Source organism: Natrix helvetica, assembly GCF_964273705.1.
Source record: "Natrix helvetica genome assembly, chromosome: 2".
Lineage (NCBI taxonomy): Eukaryota > Metazoa > Chordata > Lepidosauria > Squamata > Natricidae > Natrix > Natrix helvetica.
Genome location: NC_138552.1, coordinates 210,656,207 through 210,672,500, shown reverse-complemented (window position 1 = coordinate 210,672,500; position 16,294 = coordinate 210,656,207). Strand labels below are relative to the sequence as shown.

The 16,294-nt window shown below is 38.7% G+C and overlaps 1 protein-coding gene across 4 annotated transcripts in view; it reads left to right on the top strand.

Annotated features, from left to right (window-relative positions):
* The window catches only part of SERAC1 (serine active site containing 1), a 30,694-nt gene that overhangs the window by 5,555 nt on the left and 8,845 nt on the right, over positions 1–16,294 (top strand). For all 4 annotated transcript variants that reach the window (XM_081941252.1, XM_081941251.1, XM_081941253.1 and 1 more), the window contains exons 4-13: positions 695–831; positions 1,790–1,879; positions 2,954–3,085; positions 3,942–4,063; positions 6,555–6,683; positions 7,536–7,649; positions 9,053–9,215; positions 9,955–10,105; positions 12,186–12,327; positions 15,123–15,223. In XM_081941252.1, the coding sequence (XP_081797378.1) occupies positions 695–831; positions 1,790–1,879; positions 2,954–3,085; positions 3,942–4,063; positions 6,555–6,683; positions 7,536–7,649; positions 9,053–9,215; positions 9,955–10,105; positions 12,186–12,327; positions 15,123–15,223 (1,281 nt within the window). The remainder of the gene's footprint in view (positions 1–694; positions 832–1,789; positions 1,880–2,953; positions 3,086–3,941; positions 4,064–6,554; positions 6,684–7,535; positions 7,650–9,052; positions 9,216–9,954; positions 10,106–12,185; positions 12,328–15,122; positions 15,224–16,294) is intronic.

The following is a 16,294-nucleotide window of genomic DNA, read 5'->3' as shown; positions in this document are numbered from 1 at the left end:
AAGGAAAGGGCGCGGTCTATAAATTAAAGTATTATTATTATTATTATTATTATTATTATTATTATTATTATTATTATTATTATTATTATTATTATTATTATTATTATTATTATTATTATGAAAGTGGGCAAAGGGAAGTGAATGGACATTTCTTCTTTGGTGCTCTCTGAGCTTGGCTGTTTTCTTACATTACCTGATCTAAGTAACATCAGTGCTAGAAGGGGATAGGTAGGGTTTGCTCTCCCTTTTATATACTCATTTTATAATATATAAAATATATAATATATAAAATGAAAGCAAACCCTGCTCTTTTCTAGCACAGATGATGTTACCTGGGTAATTAAACATCTGCAAGAAAACAACCAAGCTCAGAGGAGTACCAAGGATCCTTCATTTCGACCCTGAGTTATGAATATTCTCCTTTATCGGTACATTTCTTCTTGTTTTGTTAGACAATATGTTCTTTTTAATCAGGAGTTCAGGGCGTCCTGTGTAGAATTCCACATTTTCCCCACCAAGAGGGGGAAATTCTTCAGCTGATAAAACTATGGAAAAGAATTGCCAGCTTGGATTCAAAAGTTAAAATTTTAGAAAACTCTACATAGAGATAGCTTCCTTTTCTACCTAGCTGCAATCAGGTTTAAATCTGTACTTTAATGCTTACACTGATATCTGTCTTCTGCTTTTTTTTAAGTGGTTGTATATTTGTTACTTATGAAGTTCTGACTTTAAGGAAATTATTCAGTTTTGATACCCAAGTGGTACAACAAGAAAAACTGAAATCCTACATCTACTTACAAACAGTTTCTTTAGATCAAAGTGACTATCAAGGTAAGAAAAAATAGGTTATTGTTGATAGTAAAATGAATTAGAAACACAGTTTGAATATAAGAAATATCAATTAAGAACTAGTATATTCATCCTGATGCTTAAAGAAGAACGTTACACTGGAGATTATGGAAGAAATTTACTCATGTTCTCTTCTATTAATAGAATTTTATCAGATTTTCTGTTTTTTTTTTTCCTCATAAGAATATTTTTCCCATTTTTTTAATATTCTCTTCTACTGGAAATTGACTCCGCTAGGACCAGCATGTTTTCTATATTCTTTTTAAATCCAGTTGAATCATTATTTTTTCTCTCCTCCTTGTGTCTATTATTAAGAAATTGTATTAATAGAGTATGGCTAGCCATCTCATAAGCTTGATTTGGTGATATATCTCTCCTATTCTGACAAATAGCCCATTGGTAGCAATCCTCAGACATTTCCGAGAGCAAGTCAACACTTGATCCTTAGCTGGCGATCAGTATTTAGTTTGGTATGGGTAACATTCCTTTTTGGCTGGTGATGCACCTTTTCCCAAACAGAGCCTCGGGGTTTTATTTGGAAGGTGAGGCTGTACTATTAGGAAAGACGCAAATGGCATTCTCTTTCTGCTGAATCTGACAGGAATTTATATATGTAGGGAGCCAGGGAGATGGCCTTGAAGCAAATATTCTGAAACTTCTATGAACAAAAATGACAGAAGCATTCTTTGGTCCTGGGGAGGGAGATAATACAGTATTCAGAAGAGACTTAGGCTGAGTTTTCCCTGACTCATAAGTCAGGGAGGAAAGGGGAAGGGAAGAGAAAGCACAAACAAACTTGCAAAAATTGTTTACTAAGGCCTACTTCACTCAAATATAGTTCTAGTTCTTCCTGTAGAATTGGTTTCCTGCTCTGGCCTACGTATAAGGACAGACAATAATATATCATTTGACCAAAATGAACTCTCTCTTGTTTTTGTAGGAGTTATATATCAAGTGAGAAAGAAGCTTCACCGTGCAGCCAAGAAAATTATAGAAATGCATGCTCGAATTTTCCAAAAGCCCTTTGATGGTAGGTTTGGTGAAAGCTTTAGGAATGTCATTGTCAACTTGCTGTAATCTAAAACTGTTTTTTTTTTAAAAAGCAGAAGCTCTGTACCTTTAACAGTTCATACTATGCAGAACTAAACAGATGTATCTTTTTCCATTCCCTCCTCCCAATGCTGTTTCTGCATATTGGGAAATCAATAAATTTATCCCTGTCACACACACACAAACACACACACACCACACACACAGAGTGCAAAGCTGCCATGATCTGGCTGACATTTGTTATTTGGAACAGTGACTTAATCTTTGGAACTGGCTCTGAACATGCTAGTTATGCTTAAATGTAAGCATTTCTTAAGCCAATTGCTATTTCATAAATAAAATATCTTGTCAGTGTTTATTCGGAGATTTAGGCTTAAAATCAGTGCAGTAGTAAGAGCCAATTGTTCAGTCAAGTAATGTGCTTCACTGGATGCATTCAAGGAGAGACTTGATTGCCATCTGGCAAGAAAGATTTAATTTGGATTCCTGCACTGAACAGGTGTTCAGTAACTTGAAGGCCCTTCCTACTCTGGGATCCACAGGGTTCTCACTAGGATGCAAAAATGACTTAAATGTAGTTCAATATATATTCTCGTGTTACAATTTTGTGCAGAATCAAGTCCTATTCAAGTCCATAATCTATTGATTATGGCCACTAAACTTCAGTTTCCAGATTCAAAGCAGCCCATTCAATTGAATGGTCAATCGTTTATATTAAGAAAAATCTCCTTCAAATCAAACTTGATACTAATCATGTATAGGTTTCTTGACAACTTTAACAAAGTTGTTTACAATTACCTTTTTCTGGGATTGTAACCCAATCTTGACTGTAGCTTTAGTGTTCTCTGAAGGTGCATCATCCAAGAATTTACCTCCTTAGCCTGTTGGATTAGCCAAGGTCAATTAGGTATTGCCACCTAATTGTGGATCCAGGAAATTGCATGCTTTAAAATGTTACTCCAAAAATATGATCTTTAGTTACAGTACTGCTGATAATGTGAAGATAGAAATAAAGTGACTATAATAATCTTGTCCTATTTTATGTTTGGTAAAGAACGCTTCAGTACACTTGATGCAGAAGAGCGCGATTATGCCTTGTGGCTGCTTGTGAAAAGAAGTCAATCAAATGATAAAATGGTCCGGTTACAAGCTGTGCAGGAATTGGCCGCCAATCGTTACTGGCATGGTAATGGTATCTATTCAGATAACTACAGAGTTGCTGTTGTCTCTTGTCTCTTACATAGTACTATGAAAAGAATAGCCAATGGATAGCAGCACAATATATCAGAAAGCTTTCTTATACAAGTTCTACAGACTAAATAGGAACCATACAAGAACCCATTTATTTTAATTGGAGCTTGTGCTGGAGAACCTTTAAATGATTAGGACCCTCAGCATATTTGTTTCTTGGTTTGCTGAATTTCAGTTAGGGTGTGGGTCAGTGATGGGTTGCCAATTTTTTTACTACCAATTTGCGCGCACGCACATGAGGCTTCTGCGCACGCGCAGAAGCGTCTGGGCGGGTGGGTGGAACCTCCCGCTGCTGCTACTACCGGTTTGCCCAATCTGGGCCGAACCGGAAACAACTCACCTCTGGTGTGGGCTAACACTTGACAGTAACTTATTTAAAAACAGTAAAATCCTTTCAGTTCTGTTATCTTACTTCACCAAGAACCAGTGGATGGATGTTTTACAGTGAGACGTCAGACTTCCTATTGAAAAGCTTTAAGAATGCTATTGCTGTCCACAGGGTTCTGAAATTAAACTGGCAACTTTTTGTTTCACAATACAAACTGCAGGTGTTAACAGTTTTGTTAATAGCGTTACAGCTGAATCTCCCCCACCCACCCGGGGCCTTGTTCTTCAAAATTGGGAATTTGTTTATTTCTGCCATCCCTTGGTAGGTAGTCCCTTCCAAACAGATAGCTTATCCTCATTGGGTTTTTAATTGCAAAGATGTATTGCTTGTTCACATAGCTTTTACTAAAAAATATATATTTCGGATTAGTGAAAATCCTAACTTTATATTTGTTTTAGTACAGATTATCAGTACAGGACTGTTGCCCAAACAAGCGACCAGAGAATGGCCATTGCTTTAGCTCGGAGTAAAGACGTTGATCTGAGATTTTTCCTGCCTCCTCATCTTTTACTGAATCCAAAAGATGTATGTACAATAAGATCTGAACAGCCTTTTTCCTGCAGCGGCTTCTTTTATGTGTAGATACTTGAAAATTAATATTTGGGAATTGACCAAGGTAGGTAGTATAATGCAGTTGCCCGGAAGGCATCCATATGGACAGGCGTACTTTTAAAATCCTTTTTTTTAAATTTAACCTTTCCCAATCAAATACTAAGAGAAGACGCTCTTTGCCTGACTGAAAGGACTCCTGGGGGAAATCGGCCTCAGGAGGGAGAAAGGCAAAAAAGAGCCAGAGGCACAATAATCCCGAGGGCTCTCTTCTGATTTGGGCTTCTCTGCTCTGTATCTCTAATCAATCTATGAATGATAGATTGAGGCTGTTAGGTTGTTTTACCTACCGTATTTTTCGGAGTATAAGACGCACCGGAGTATAAGACACACCAAGGTTTGAAGCGGCAAATTAAAAAAAAAGTTTTTGCACTCTGCAAACCTGCTAAAAATGGCCTGTTTTTCGCAAAAAGGGGCCCGGCTTTTTCCCCCCAAAAGGGCATGAATAGCCCTTAGGAGGCTTGTAGAGTGTTCGGGGGAGGGGGAGGACAAGCAAAAAATGGGCACTTTTTTATCAAAAAAAAGGGGGCATTGGGAAGCTTTCAGAGAGATCCTGGGGGCTGGGTGGGGGCAAAATTGAGCAAAAAAACAGCCCGTTTTTTGCTCATTTCTGCCCTCCCCAGCCCCCAGGATCTCTCTGAAAGCCTCCTACAAGCTATGCACAGCCATTTTTGCAAAGGGGGCGGAGTTTCAGGAGGCACAAAATGCTGTATTCAGTGTATAAGACGCACCCAGATTTTCAGCCTCTTTTTTGAGGGGAAAAAGGTCTGTCTTATACTCAGAAAAATATGGTAAGTATACTAGTCTGAGAGTAATCCGAGTGCCCTCTAGGTGCCATGAAATCATTTCATAGGATGGTGATCTCCTGGGAGACTGAAAGTCCTGTTAGAAGTAAAGGATAAAATTCATGGCAACCTCTAGCCACCCCAAGGGCATCATGTTTAGGAGAATAATCGGTGCCTGGTTTTTTTTTACCCCACCTGTAGTCCATGCTGGGTGGAAGAGGAAATAACAAGAAGACATCCAACAGTTGCTATCTTGAAAGTACCCTGCCCTAGTTTGTTTCAGGGCAGCAACCCTGCCTGGCCTTCTTGGTGACGTGTGATAGAGATATATATATTGTATGCCACTATAGTTTCCTCCAGGTTCAAGGATGGATGGAGAACTCATGAATATGACTGTGAGGAAAAGCCCAGGGGTGTCATTGGAAAGGAAGATCAGTGTCTTGGGGGTGGGGGGAGAGGTTCTATGACAATTAGTTGCGGCCAACTCGCCGAGGCCAACCCACTATGGCCAACTCACCACACCCAAATTGCCACGTCCAACTCACTGTGGGACAACTCAGCACAGGACAACTTGTTGCAAGGCAAAAGTTACACTAATATAAAATAAATGGTGGAATAGAATCATTAAGAAAAGGATGCAAAAGAAGGCAAAGAATGAAATGTGAATGGCAAAAATTAAAATAATTTTATTTTAAATAATTAAATAGAATTGTTAAATTGTCCGACAGTGAGTTTCCCCTGTCGAGTTGGCCATGGGTTGGCTGCAATGAGTTGGCTGTGGCAAGTTGTCCCATTTCCCTGAGTAGGAGTTCACTGGAAGCATAGTAATGGAAGTCATGATCTTAAAACCCCAGACTTGGCCTTGTGGAGTGTAAGAATGGGAATTGCAGTGAGAGGACTCAGGACTACTGCCTTTCCCATGCACAGGAGTTGAAGATATCAATATATGGAGAAATTAAAGACTCTGAGAGGCAAGCTCTACCGATTCACATTCTGAAAACCCTCTAAAATCTGTCTGTGCCACACTTTGGATTTAATTCAGAAGAGATACTCCGGAACAAGAAATAGAAACTCAGTTCATGTCTGTGATTGCAGCTGCTTTCCACAGGACTTCTTTTGAACTGCTTCCAATGAATGTCATAGCCCTAACCTAAAACAACTAAAACTGACCTGAAATTGTGCCACAGAAATTTGGTCATTTTGCTGCTGAATGTTGGCAGGAGAATCTCAGGCTGCATAGTGTTGTCCATCCTGCCTTATGATATGATATAGTTCTTAGTTAATTTCAAATACCCTTTTCAAGACAACAGCTCAGTTTACTATGTGAATTATCCTTCATATGTCACAAGAATTGCTATTTGAGCAAAACAGAGAGAGAAATAGTTAGCTAGGTGATTGTTAGGAGTTACTTTATGTCTGTGCAGTATCCTCTGGTTTCACTTTAGGCATACTTCCCTAATCAGATTATGCTTGAAGGAATATGGTCTCAACAGAAAAGGATTGCACCCCTAATCTGGAACTTTATAGACTAAAACTCATGTTGCTTCATACGATAAAAACTTTATGTGAGTCATTCATCAACAAGATACAATAACAGGAATGTTTGTGGTTTCATATTTCAGACTTGTTGCTTAGAAGATGAACTTCGACTGCTACTGGTATCTTTACCTCAAACAGATCTTGACCAGTGCGTACAGTATTTTACTTCTTTAGCTTTAAGAGAAAGCAGCCAGACCATAGCTGCCCAAAAGGTATATTCTCAAAACTTCAGAGTTCAATATTCTAGTCAACTGGGTACTTAGAACTGGCATTCTATTTGTGCGTTTCTTCCTTAACGTATTGTATTTGTGATTCCAGTTTTAGTTTGCATTTTTACAGTATTTTAGCTTTGTACACCATGGTGGGTCTTTGATTTGTCGGCCTATGAAGCCAGAGATAAATTAGTAAATCCTCGATATGAAAAGTGGCGTAGTCTCTGAATATATTTGAAGGTGGAAAATGCAATATTGGATACCATGATTTTATACTTTGATTTTTACTTCTCAAGTAAACTGAAGACGAATTCAACTGTTATTCTGTCTTTCCAATAAGTTTCTAATTTAGAAGGTTAGTTTGAGCCAGCAGGAATGAGAAGATGGTAATATTTGCTTGTTTCCAGCTGATTACATATTACAGTTATATCAGTTCCTTGAATTAACTGATAATGCGGAATAAATTCTTATTGGGATTTATTTACTGGAAAAATGTTGGCTTCAGAATAATAAAATGTTTCTTTAAAAAATATTAAATTTTCATATCCCTTTTGAGTAATTTGCCTGGAAAATAAAGTTAGTAGCAAGAAGGCTCCAATGACTGTTATGATAGTGATACTTCTGTCTTGCTGGTCAGTATTTTTAATATGGTTCAGTTATAGCATCTTTTCTGTAAAGTGAGACATGATCTCTTGTTTCCTTTGACCCATTAGAGTACACTGTACTCTTGGTGTTTAATTCATAAAACAAATGCAAAACTCTACACATTGTTACAGAAATGTTGTTATAAACAAACTTCACATTGTTCCTTCTGTTGTTCTGAAATTAATTCCCAACTTGTTTTTCTTCCAGGGAGGCTTATGGTGTTTTGGAGGTAATGGGCTTCCATATTGTGAAAGCCTTAGTACCATACCAGCAAAGACAGTGGAACTCTTCTGTCTGCAAGCTTTAGTGGAACATTCCAAGGTAACGCAGCAGAAACACCTAGCCTGAGATTTCTCAGTCTGGGCCTGTAGCTCTCTTTGGATCTCAGTAGTGACAACAAGCTGAAAATAAGATCAAAGAGTTTGGACATCATTCATATTTTTCATGATAATAGGTTATGGTTTTCATTTTAAAATAGAAGAAAGAAATGTTTTCCTCTTAAATGAATGAGCCTTTTAATCAAACCAGTTAATTTTAGCGCTATTCTGAGTTCTGCCTCTACCCACACTTGCCGCTAAACAGTTGAACTCAGCTATTTGCAGCCCTCTCAGACTCAAGGTAAAGGCATGAAGAGAAAATCCCTGCTCAAGCCTTGTTAAAAACCCAAGACAGATTGTAAAATGTGTAGGCACTATTCTCTACTTAAGTCATGTTATGAGGAAATAAAACGGTACTGCTATTTATTTATTTATTTATTAAATTTATAGACCGCCCCCTCTCCCCAAAGGGACTCAGGGCGGTGTACAGACCACAATAAAACAATATACAAACTAGATAATTATAAATACCCCATATAAATATGGAGACAGTGTAGGCATTCTCAAGTCAAATCAAAATCAAATCAAATTTTATTTGATTAGCCGCAACCCTCTCCCGAAGGACTCGGGGCGGCGTACAGTCAAAAAGATAAAATACACATAGGACACACATACATACGAAAAAACAAGGACAATTACATTTGTGCATGGAGGAGAGTAGACCTGCAAGTGAAAGACAATAAACACAGCTAAAAACACAGTTAAAACACAGTTTAAAATCCCCTAAATAAAATTGCTGAATTAAAAACCCCTCAGGAGCGTAACGAAGTTATGGTTGGGCCAGGCCAGATATTTGAAAAAGGTGGGTCTTGAGCTTAACACGGAAGGAGCGGAGGTCTGTAGTGGTCCTAATATCCGGGGGGAGGTCATTCCACAGGGCTGGGCCCGCCACAGAGAAGGCTCTGCTCCTAGGCGCCGCCCCATGACATTGTCTAGTGGACGGCACCTGGAGAAGTCCCTCTCTGTGCGAGCGAATAGGTCGTAGGGATGTATGGGGCAGAATACGGTCCCGGAGGTAACTAGGTCCTGAGCCATGGAGCGCTTTAAAGATCGTAATCAAAACCTTGAAACGCACTCGATAGACCACAGGAAGCCAGTGCAGCTCGCGCAGGTGTGGTGTCACGTGGGAGTACCTGGTGCTCCCCATAATCACCCGCGCGGCCGCATTCTGGACCAACTGTAGTCTCCGAGTGCATTTCAAGGGAAGCCCCATGTAGAGAGTGTCACTTTTAATTTTATTTCAGCGTCCGGATAATCCCCGTGACTCTTTGGGCATGAAATAATTTTATACTTCATTTGCACACCATTCAAGTACAGCTCGTCATTGCAATTCCCGTATCATTTCAGATCCCTAGCCATTGTAATAAAATTGAAGCAAACAAGGGACTTCAACTGCTGCAAAAGTTGTATCACCTCCATAGAGATTCTCACAAAATACAAAGAAGTATCATTCACATAATTGGAAATATGGCACTCGACGAACGTCTTCATGCATCCATAACACGTGCAGGTAATAGCAAATGCCTTTGTTGTTAATTGGGAAAGAATTATTACAATATTTTGTCTTGTGATTTTTTTTTTTCCTTACAAGAGTTATAGGGTTTTGGAAATCAATACTTTAGAGTTGGGATTTAATTATTTAATATTCCAGGCAATTCATTCAGTTAGTCAAATATATATTCTCATTGGTTGAGCATAGTATAGAAACTATACATGGGTGTATATTGAATTCATCTTTGGAAAAAAGGAAGTGATCAGAAACTACTTACACTTCTAAAGTTAGTGAGGCAGTACATTTTTCTATTCAGGATTCATCTCAAGAAACGGAAGGAATTAATGAATCAAACAGATGAATGATTAAAACAAAGGCTTTCCTGACAGGATGACTGTTTATTTCTGGAGGGGTTTTTATAGCAGAAAGTTTGAGTAGACAGTATACCTCTTACTCATAGGGTGGCATGCCTGCCCGCCTGCCTGCCTGCCTGTTGATATTCCTGCATGAATTATTGGTTATAATCAGTCTTACACCATATCCTCAAACATGAACAGGAGAAATTAAATTTTTAGACTTCCAGTTGCTAACAAATAATTTTGCAGAGAATTGCCAGAGAAAATGTGGTGAAAAGCAGTCAATCTATATAGTACCGTACTTTCCTACATATTTATTACTTATATTAAATGTACCTTCATTAATAAAGCATACGAGTAGGTAACAATGACCCCAATGTTTTATTTTAATTCAATGCTAGGATGGGTTTCTATACTAGCAGCTATGATGAAGTCTCCACGTGTCATGGAATCCTCTCACGCTGCGAGAGCCTTGGCTAATCTGGACAGGGAAGTGGTGCAAGAAAAGTACCCAGATGGTGTATACATTTTACACCCACAATGTCGAACCAAGTAAGCAAGCTCTTATCTCTTATATTAAGCCTGTTTTGTAATTCAGGCTTGTTTGTAACCACAGTTTAGCATGATTTGATCTACTGATGCAGCCCATTGTTTGCAGTGGAGGTGATTCAGACATCCAGTTGTAAGAGACTGACTAATGAATCATCAAATGCTGCTGTAACCATGTATTCCGGTAGATTTAAGAGTTTGGCCTGAGGAATGGTTTGTGCAGGGAGAAGTTTTTTCTTTCTGTTTCCCCTTCCTTTTATTGTGAGTGGAAGGAAAATGTTATAAACGCAATCAGATTTGCAATATTGCCTGGGTGCATAGACAGCAAATGTTTTCAACCTTAGGTAGCTCTTGGTATGCACAGCATGGATCAAATAATTTAAAAGCAGGACAAAATCTTTTGCACAAATATCATAGATGTTTGTCAACATGTGTAAATTGCTTTGGCTTTATGTTTGTTTCAGGGGCATTATAAATATACTACAAATAGTCCTTGTTTAGTGACTCTCGTTATTCGCAGTTACATAGTGATGAAAAAGTGACTTTACATCCAATCCTCACATTTACAGATCTGTAAAGCAATATCATAAGCACAGACATGGTTTCACTTAGCAACAGTTTTTCTTAATGACTGAGTTGCCAGTTCAAATTGTGGTTTATGATTGAGAACAACCAGTGATGGGTTATGACCGGTAGGCCCTGGAAAGGGCGTACCGGTGTCTCCCAGGAGCAACGGGTAACGTTCCGGTACGGTGCTCCGGAGGGCCCACCCGCCCACGCTCCTTACCGGTATTTGAGCTCTTCAGAGCTTACACGCATGGAGCGTATGGCATCTGCACGACGCTCCACCAAGCAGCTGGAGTGTCATGGAGGTGTCGCAGACGGTAAGTACGCATGCACGTGTGTGCGCGCGCACTGCACACATTCATGTGGTGGACCCCGGGCCCCGTTGCACCATACCGGTTGCACTGGGATCCAGAACCCACCACTGGGAACAACCTACAATATTGTGGACTACCATTAGGATGCTAATACTGTACATTATTCATAACATTCAAGCCTTCAAGACAGCAGTGTGTTGTGAGAGACCTAGTCTACAGTCTTGAGAAAGTTAAGCCTTTGAAAATTAATAACAGAGAGAAGGGAAAGATGTAATTTAGCTAAGATTAACACCTTGCTAAGGGGCACAAAAGGGACGTAGTGGCTCAGTGGCTAAGATGCTGAGCTTGTTGATCAGAAAGGTCAGCAGTTCAGCGGTTCGAATCCCTAGTGCCGTGTAATGGTGAGTTCCCATTACTTGTCCAAGCTTCTGCCAACCTAGCAGTTCGAAAGCATGTAAAAATGCAAGTAGAAAAATAAGAACCACCTTTGGTGGGAAGGTAACAGCGTTCCGTGTGCCTTCGGCTGACCATATGACCATGGAGACGTCTTCGGACAGCGCTAGCTCTTCGCTTTGAAACAGAAACGAGCACTGCACCAGGATGAGCACTGGGAATGATTAGCACATGTGCGAGGGGAACCTTTACCTTAAGGGGCACAAAATAGTTTCAGACAATGGATAGAAAGAAGTCCAGAGTCCAATTGGCTAAAGGAGCCTGCAGAAAAAGCTTGAAGAAGAGCAGAGCAGAAAATAAAGTACATCTGAGATTTTGGAAGGAACTTTCTAATGAATCACTACATCTCATAAAATAAAGGAGATATAAGTCAACCTTTGGTTCCTCGCTCTTGTCTGGAATCTAATTTAGAATAATTCCATCAGTTTTTTGTCCCTACCATTACTAATAATTTTAGTGGAGATGGGATAGGAATTATTGCATTTATTTGAGAGTAAATTCTTTGCCTAGATAAGTATTTTTCAATCTTGGCAGCTTTAAGATGCACAGACTAGAATTCCAGGGGTTCCCAAGCAGCCTGTTGACTTAGATCAGTGTTTCTCAAACTTGGTGACTTTAAGTCCTGTGGACTTCAACTCCCAGAATCTGGGAGTTGAAGTCCACAGGACTTAAAGTCACCAAGTTTGAGAAACACTGACTTAGATACTCTAATTAATAATGGATTTTTCTTTACCACTTCTTTCTACCAGTGAGCCCATTAAAGCTGATGTCCTTTTTGTTCATGGCCTTTTGGGAGCAGCATTTAAAACATGGAGACAACAGGACCTTGAGCAGTCTGCAGATGAGAGGGACATGGATGCGGAAGATGACTACAGTGAATGTTGGCCAAAAGTAAGAATCATTAACCACATCTCTTGAGTTACAACAGGAACCAGGACTGCCAGGATTGTTGTCGCTAAGCGAGGAGGTCCCGTGATATCACATTTTATGACTGCATAGTTTAGCAACAGCAGTCCTGGTCACTGGTTGCTGTTGAAACTGTTTGATGATGATAATGATGGCGATGTGTGAGTAATCTACAGTCTAAGACGGGAAGAAACTTAATAAGTCCTAACCAAGAACCTAAGAATTATTAAAATTGCATTTAAGACTATAGGCAATTCCAAGCAGGATGGATGTTTTTTTTTTGTAAAGTTAGGTTATTTGGGTTCCATAGATTCAATATTGCCAGATATCAAGAAAGCCCTCTACTTATTGCTCTGAGGCTCTAATTACGATTGCTTTAACAATTCATATCTTTTTCCATAAGTGTTCAACTTCAGTTTGTACACCCCAATATTTCATTTTTTCCCTATTGTTTTTCTTCAGTTCCTCCCTATTCATGTTATTGCATAAATAACAGACAGCACAATATTGGAACAACAAAGATATACGGGCAGATGAAGAGATAATCAGGAAGATACTAGATTGTGCAGAAATGGATAGATTGACATTGAAAATTAAACAGAAAGAAGATGTAGAATATTATCAAACATGGAATCTATTTTACCAATGGTTGGGGGAAAAAGGGGTGGAGATTAAAAACGTAAATCTGTATTGTTAAGCAAATTAAATACTCAGAGAACACGATGTTTATTAAGCACTAAGAAATGTATTTCATAGAAAATCAATTTAAAAAATACTAACAAACAGCAGCATTTGTGTGAACAGCTTTTTATTCAGTTATATCTATTTAATCAGCAACACAACACTTATTTGCTTACTATACAATAATACAATAATACAATAATACAATAGTAGAGTTGGAAGGGACCTTGGAGGTCTTCTAGTCCAACCCCCTGCCTAGGCAGGAAACCCTATACCGTTCCAGACAAATGGCTATCCAACATCTTCTTAAAGACTTCCAGTGTTGGGGCATTCACAACTTCTGGAGGCAAGCTGTTCCACTGATTAATTGTTCTCACTGTCAGGAAATTCCTCCTCAGTTCTAAATTGCTTCTCTCCTTGATTAGTTTCCACCCATTGCTTCTTGTTCTGTCCACAGGTGCCTTGGAGAATAGCTTGACCCCCTCTTCTTTGTGGCAACCCCTGAGATATTGGAACACTGCTATCATGTCTCCCCTAGTCCTTCTTTCTCTTAAGCTAGACATACCCAGTTCCTGCAACCGTTCTTCATATGTTTTAGTCTCCAGTCCCCTAATCATCTTTGTTGCTCTTCTCTGCACTCTTTCTAGAGTCTCCACATCTTTTTTACATCGTGGCGACCAGAACTGAATGCAGTATTCCAAGTGTGGCCTTACCAAGGCATTATAAAGTGGTATTAACACTTCACGTGATCTTGATTCTATCCCTCTGTTGATGCAGCCTAGAACTGTGTTGGCTTTTTTGGCAGCTGCTGCACACTGCTGGCTCATATTTAAATGGTTGTCCACTAGAACTCCAAGATCCCTCTCACAGTTACTACTATTGAGCACGGTACCACCTATACTGTACCTGTGCATTCCGTTTTTGTTGCCTAAATGTAGAACCTTACTCTTTTCACCATTGAATTTCATTTTATTACATAGTGCCCAATGTTCAAGTTTGTCAAGATCCTTCTGTATCTTAAGCCTATCTTCTGGAGTGTTGGCTATTCCTGCCAGCTTGGTGTCATCTGCAAATTTGATGAGTTCCCCATTTATTCCCTCATCCAAATCATTGATGAAGATGTTGAAGAGTACTGGGCCTAAAACAGAGCCTTGGGGTACTCCACTGCATACTTCCCTCCATGAAGATGCAGTTCCATTGAGGACTACATGTTGAGGACGGTTGGTCAACCAGTTACGAATCCATCTGGTGGTGATGCTGTCTAACCCACATTCTTCTACTTTATCTAGTACAGGGGTGGGGAACTGTGGCTCTTTTGCGACTTGTGGACTTCAACTCCCAGAATTCCTGAGGCAGCTATGTTGGTTCTGGAATTCTGGGAGTTGAAGTCCACAAGTCGCAAAAGAGCCACAGTTCCCCACCCCTGATCTAGTAGGTTATGGTCTACCTTGCCTTACTGAAGTCCAAGTAAACTATATCAACGGCATTCTTCTGGTCCACTAATTTTGTCACATTATCAAAGAATGCAATAAGATTAGTCTGGCATGATCTGTTTTTGACAAATCCATGACAATACTGTACATGTACATCAAGATTCTCTCCCGATAAAGCATTTTCTTTTTTCCTTTTACTATACTTGTACTGAGAAAAGGTATCATTTCCTTGATTTCTGCTTTACGTTGCTGTTAGAAGAATAACAAGTCATAAGTGACAGTTTGATCTTTTCTAAAATATGTTTTGAAGCCTGCTAACATATCCAAATGCAGAGGCTTTGATTAATTGGTAGGGATCCACCAAACAGAATGATACCGTAGTAACATTATCTCCTAGAAGAATAAAATAAAAACTTTGGCCCTATATTTATGGATTTAAGGCACAATGGTTGTTTATAAGACTAATGCTGTGTTGCTGAAATTAAGGCAATAGATACTGCTAGCAAGTCGCTTTAGATGGTATGCGCTGCAATCATAGTTTACTCCCCTGATTCACTCGTCTCGCTTGAAAATATATATATCTGGTCTTCAGTGCAGTACCTGAAGCCTAAACACTTACCTGAACACAATCGTTTTCTGTCTTGTTTTCGTGTATTCTAAATTTAGACTTGGTTGGCATCTGACTGCCCATCTCTTAGAATTATTTCTGTGGAATATGATACCCACCTTAGTGACTGGCGAACCAAATGTCCCGTAGAGAGCTACAGGTAAGGAATAGGAGTAGAAACCTAAAACTGTTATGCTTTTGTACACATCATCTTGTACATTTTAGATGTGAATATAATGCTTATGTATTAACAATGTTACATTAATACTTAACACTAATGTTACATTTATTTATGTTTATTGCATTGTGAGCAGTCTAAATTCATACCTGCAGTTTGATTAAAATAACAGATTGATCGTATTATGTAAACTCTTAAAGAGCCCTGCCAGGATTGATCAAGATCAAAACCGATTCCGTTGTATACCTGATCTAGATGTATACTAAAATCAGTCTTAAAATATTTAGGTGGATTCATTCTTTGCATTAATCCATGTTTTGTTTAACAAAATTTAACTTTATTTAACGAAATTGAATAAACTTTGGCAGAATTGTTATAATCTTGTCAAACACTTTTCAATATACTCCTAATGCAACCACATACATAGATAGTGGTTGCTCCCTGAAGAATATGTAGGGAGACTTGATATTCCCAAAACCGTGATTTTTTTTGTCCCAGATAGTTTGATTATGTGCTGTCAAAATTGCTCCTTCAATTGCACCGAAAGGAAACTTGGATAATACTGTAGCTGCTGACTTAATGCAGTATTTGGAATAGTGATTCTTTGATATTCATATTAATCTAAAGATTTGTTAAATAGCTGATTAATAACAAGGGATGTTAAATATGTACTTTGAATACTTACTTAAAATATTAAGTAATGCATTAATTTCCATGTTTGTGACATGACTTTTAAATATTGTGTTTTACATATCAGTCAAAATCTCTTGTGCATAGCGGAAAACATGTTCTAAGATTCTGTATATATTCTGTATGTATATGTGAAATACGGCATATTGATTTGATTATGTGGATGCTAACCATTATTTTAAGCAAGATTTGATTTAAAGCAAATATTGTACAGCCAGAAACTGCAAGATCATGGAATCTAAGGTTTTTTAAAAATATTCTTGCATCAGACCTTGGCATTCCACCCGAAATCTCACTAATCATGCTTAAATCTGATGAAATCTAGTGATTCCATAGTAATTGTTTATGTTTTTAATTAAATTA